The sequence below is a fragment of the Octodon degus genome, unplaced genomic scaffold (genome assembly GCF_000260255.1).
Source record: "Octodon degus isolate 3935 unplaced genomic scaffold, OctDeg1.0 scaffold00114, whole genome shotgun sequence".
NCBI classification, from domain to species: Eukaryota; Metazoa; Chordata; class Mammalia; order Rodentia; family Octodontidae; genus Octodon; species Octodon degus.
In genome coordinates, this window is record NW_004524690.1 from 6,545,933 (window position 1) to 6,551,365 (window position 5,433).

The 5,433-nt window shown below is 45.1% G+C and overlaps 1 protein-coding gene across 1 annotated transcript in view; it reads right to left on the reverse strand.

Annotated features, from left to right (window-relative positions):
- Positions 1 to 5,034, reverse strand: part of Ccdc110 (coiled-coil domain containing 110) — a 12,978-nt gene extending 7,944 nt beyond the window's left edge. Inside the window, exons 1-2 of the mRNA XM_023699652.1 lie at positions 4,953 to 5,034; positions 4,550 to 4,654 (exon numbers count right to left, since the gene is read on the reverse strand). Of these exons, the coding sequence (XP_023555420.1) occupies positions 4,550 to 4,654; positions 4,953 to 4,962 (115 nt within the window). The 5' untranslated portion in view covers positions 4,963 to 5,034. The remainder of the gene's footprint in view (positions 1 to 4,549; positions 4,655 to 4,952) is intronic.
- Positions 5,035 to 5,433: the final 399 nt, after the last annotated feature.

A 5,433-nucleotide genomic window follows, 5' to 3' on the forward strand; every position in this document is an offset into this window, starting at 1 on the left:
CCAACAATCCCACTACTGGGCATATACTGAAATGAAGTAAGTATATTGGAGAGACATCTGCACTTTCGTGGTTATGGTAGCACTGTTCACAATAGGCAAGAAGTTGAATCAAGCCAAGTGTCTATCAACTGATGAAATGATAAAGAAAATGTGATACATACATAGATACATACACACACATATATACATACATACATATAGTGTATATATATGCAAATATTTTTTACTCATAAAAAGAATGAACTTCTGTCACTTGCAGCAATGTATATGGAACTGGAGGCCACTATGTTAACTGGAGTACATCAGGCACAGAAAGATAAATGCTGCATAGTTTCATATTGACGTCAGAAAAATAGAACAATAGAGTGGTCACCATATCCTGGGAAGAGTGTGAGGAAGAGAGGGATGGAAAGAAGAGAGGGATGGCTAATGGGTGCAGGGATGTAGTTGGACAGGATGAATAATTTCTATGCTCTGTGTAGCACAGCAAGATAACTACCAGATAATCATTAACTGAATTTTCAAAATAGCTAGTAGGATTTTGACTATTCCCAGCATAAAGAAAAATACCTGAGGTAATTGACATGTCCATTACACCACTCTAATTATTATATATTGTGTACATGTATTGAAATATCATTTGTACTGCATAAGTATATAAAATTACTGTATATATAGAAGTAAAATATACTCAAAAGAAAAAATAGACCATGGAAAGGATTAGGAAGTTAGAAGTTTTGTTTTTAAAAACATTCGTTTCTATTGTGTTCAGTTTTAATTTACTCCTTGCCGAAAAGATGAGAAAACCAGCATTATATTTTCTTTCACATCCACTCCTCACCCCTCACTCTTTATGATATTTGCTATTCATATTATCTTCACATTGCAGTTTCAAAATGTTTCTATTCTGTTCTGTTACCACAACTCCCATGGAACTATTTACACACAAAGGTAGGATATTATTCTCTGAAATACTTCCAGCCTATTCTTAATGGCATCGCTGTTCAAAATTTTACCTTTACTCTCCACCTGTAGCAATCGTCTTTCTGTTCAACTCATTAAGAAAATTTCCAAATTCAAAGCTAAATACAGGATTTATTTTGCTCACACCAAACAAGAAATATGGCCTCAAAAGAAAGCTATGAACTTAGTAAAGTGATACAGTAAATAAAAGAATCTTATGAAAAAATGATAGGATTTATATATTTTCCATCTCTTCTTTTCTAGGCCCCAGTAGATTTGCATAGTCATTATGCTTCTTCTTGTCATAGGGCTTGGGCTTAGCCTGAGCAACTTGTTTAGTCTCCACTTCTTCTCAGATCTACTTAGAAGACGGGATCTTTTTGCAGTCTGCACAAAAGTAGTCTGTGGATGAGTGGCAGCTTTATCCCAAACCTCTCATTTCTCACAGCAAGATTCTATTAGCCAACCTTCAGGTCTGTCCATCTAGTTCCAGTATCCTCTCTTTCCTACCTACCCTAAACAATCATAGAAACACATAGGTATTTCCTCAGTCTTTTTGCATTCACATATGGACTGGGGGATTCCCGTGAGTATTTTCAGGAGTTTGACTTTCTTCATTGCTTATGCAAATCAGGGGGAGAATTAGAAGCCAGGGTACAGTTTACCTTGTCAAAACCTTCTGCTTTTATTTTTGACTCCCACTTTCCTATTGTATGATTTAAGATATCCATCCCCCCCCCGTGTTGCTAGAGATATTTTTTTCTCATTTTATAGCATTTTTGGTGGTGGTGGTGGTTTCATTTGGAACTACAGAAGGAAGTTCTTACATGTTCTGTTACTCTCAAAAATCTCTCCCTGAAAGTCTAGAAGAAGTCTTATAACTTAATAGCTCAGCTTTTTTGTTATTGCTATTTCATATGTTAGTGGCTTATTCTTTCAACAGCTTCATTCCTTTAAATACTCAGCGTCTCCTTTCCAATATGTCCTATTGTAGGTGCTAGCTTTCACAGTTTCTAAATAAAAAGAAATATGATATATATAAATAGTGATAAATACCGCAAAGAAACATGTTTTGAGACAGTTTTGGAGGGGAGGCTAAGGAAGTCACACCTGCTCAGATAAGCACCAGCTGAGAGTCCTAAGAGACAGAAAGAGCCAGTCCTGCGGACACTTGCAGGAGAAATTCGGGGCAGAGGAACCAGCAAGGTCTGGGAGCAGGACAAATGGCCTGTGTCTGTCGAAGGAACGCTGTAGCTTAACGAGTCGGTGGGGCTCAGGATGAGAAGAGGATGGACAGGAGGATGAGCTGCATCATGAAGGCAGGCTGAGTTCTGCGCCCACAGAGAACTAGGGAACAGAAAACGGCTGGGAGGGACAAGCGGGTCTGGAGAGGGCTGTTGTCTCAGGTGCCCTTTGTTGCTTACTAGCAAAGGTGTGTGCACACCTGTACAAGGTGAGAATGATGAGGGCTGGATTTGAATAAAGCCTTTTTCTTTTATACCAAAATACACCCCTGAGAGTATGGACCTGATAATACGGATCACAGTGGTCAAAAACAAGACCATGTTGAGTTGAGGAATAGTGCAGGGAGGTGCTGGGGATTTGAGGAGAACAAGAAGAGCACAGCAGTTGTCTCCAAGTGGAGGAGTGTGTCTTGGTCACTTTTCTGAGAGGCAATACCTTGCCACCCAAAATTAATGGAGTAGAGGTTTATGTAGCTCATGGTTTGTGGAGGTTCCAGTCTGAGCTGGCTTCCAGGCATGGCAGCGGGGCAGAGGGGAAGCAGCTCGCGGCGGCAGAAGACAGCACCAGCAGCCAGAGCAGCAGCTGGGCAGAGCAAGCCTCTTCTCCTCCCTTATCATGTGAGCAAGCTGCTCAGGGAGGGCGCAGCTCTCTCACGACCTCCGTGCCCCCCTCTTGCACAAGCTCGGGAGGCTGCAAAGCCAGGGCCCTTGAGCGTGGAGTGGCTTAGTTAAGCTCCTAAACTTCTCAAGTTGACACACTGTATCAACCATTGCAGAGGGTAAGAGAAATAATTTGTCGGAGTAATAAAATAAATTCCAAACAGCACTGGGTGCTTATTTAAATTCATGGTATAACTCAAAAGTGACTTTTTTTTCTTAGCAATAGTCAGAAGATTCAGTAGAGTAGGCAGAAAACTGGTTTCATCTATTTTTAGGTTATTAAAATAATGTGTTTTTTCTTTAGTTTCATAGTGTTTGGCTGCTACATACTCCCAATGTAAAGGTAATTTTAAATTCAACAATCATGAAAGAGCTGGACAGAATTAAACGCTTCCTGAAGTGGAAGGGAAATCTTCCGAGAACCATACAAGGCTGTGTAATCGCTATTTATTATTCCTCTGCTAGATATATATTGGGAGGCGCTGGGAGACAGTAAGCAATATGGCTCCATCTCTTGAGAACCTTAATTGATCTATTAGGAATGTAGTAAATGGTGTTCTTATGTTGATTTAAATTCTCTAGTTATGTCATATTTAAGTGAATATGAAAGTAAAAAACAAAGCAAAACAAAATAATTAAGGTAGAGATAAGAAAATTTATTCCTAAGCCTGAAGAAAATTATGTCATAGTCAATGTATACAGAAAGTGCCAGGCATACAGTGTGGCCCACAGATCTAGGGGAACATAGGAGTTTTTAAAATGCGACGTGGTAATGACTCTCAGGTTCAAGGTCTCATTTCATGTTAAAAAATACAGTTGGCCATGCTGAGGCATTTCCACTTCTTTTGCCCTTAAATCCTTTGAGCTTAGAAGTAAATTTGGCCCATTTTCACGGCTGAGCTCTCCGTGAAAGCTCTTCCTGCCTGGTCCTCTATCCCCTTCCAGCTGAGCAGCGAAGCCTGCGGGTCCCCACGAATGGTGAGGGTGCAGCAAAGGTTCCCTGACTGCTCTGCTGCCCCCACCGAGATGGTTCTCATCCTGTTGGACTGAGCATCCAGTTGTCTTCCTTCTGCTGTGGTGTGGCTGCTCTAGAAGCCCTGGCTTCTTCTAGTTCACCCCTTTCCCTGTTCCTCTCTGCCCCTGCCTTACACCTGTATCCCCACCAGGCCACTGGCTCATCAGTCTGAATGCCACATCCACCCATGTGCTCTGCGCCTCCCTGGCCTGTCCTACGGAACACCAGGCCAGGCTGACAGGTGTGCATTCACCCTGGGCTTCTCTCGAGGAGATGAGACTCCACTTCAGGGTTTCCAGACTTCCTAGCCGAGTACTTACGCATAACTTGGTCACTGATGGGGACCTTCAGCTCTTTGGTTTTCCCCAACCTCTTCCCCTACAGTATCCTACTGTTTTTTAATACATGAGCTTTTAGCTGCTTGCTGGCTACCCTGAGAAGCAGTAAAGCGGTTAGTATCTGTACCCTGGAGAACCCTGTTGAACGTGGCTATGTCCCTTGTTATCTGTGTGGCCTTGGATTTGGTCACACAACAGGGCCTGTTTTTTCTTTTGTAAAATGGTAGCACTATTGCCTGAGACTGTTTTATGGATTCCATGAACTGTCTGGGTGCTGCACAAGGCAGAAAAATGCCACCGCGTCAGTGCCTCGGTCTTGGAGACTTTACCTGTTTCACTGCTACCACTTTCCTTTATCCCCTCAGAGGAACTGAGGATCTTGGACGCTGAAAGAAGAACCGCGTCAACTTCATCCTCTTCCTCAGGATGCTTTTCTGTAACAGAACAGATTGCGGACTCTGGGAGACCAGGTAGGGCTCAGCCTATCAGGGAGCTGCGGGTCGCCACGCCCTCGGCCGCCACCGGAGGGCGCGCTGGAGCCACGCAGCCTGGCCCCACGGAGCCTCCAGAGCGGCGCGCCCCGGGCCTCGGCTCTGCCGCTGGGCTGGGAAGGCGTCCTGTCCCGAAGATCCCCGAGCCCGAAGACCTGGGGAACCCCGCTGTTGCCTCCTCGTTCCCCTCCATGTCCCACGCTTCTCCGCTCCAGAGTCAGCTCCCTGGGCCGGCTCTTACCAGGGCTCATTTCTGCTGCTCAAGGTCTCTCCAACTGCCTTGCCCCACGCATTCCGCTCAGTGGCTTCCAGCTGGGCATCCCGTTGCCTGGTAACCAGGTGTCCCTCCACCGCGCCCCGCCCATCGGTGGTCAGGGAGGAGGGCGCGCGCCAAGATGGGGGTGGGGAGGAGAAAGAGGGGGGGATGGACAAGGGGAGAGGGGGAGAGAAGAAGGGGCGAGGCTGTACCCAGGGTCTAAGTCCTGTGGGCTTCGCGCAGAGACCCCCACTTCCCGCCAGAGCTCCGGGTACAGAGCTCCCGCGCGCGCGCGCGCACACACACACACACACACACGCACACACACTCACTATAACTTCTCTTAATCATTGAAGGCAACACCTGTTGGACAAACGCTGTGCGGAGAAAGGGGAGATGTTTGGGGGCAAATACCTAGAACGTCTTCTCATCATCATTTCCTAGCTTTATTTCTCAGTTTCCAATC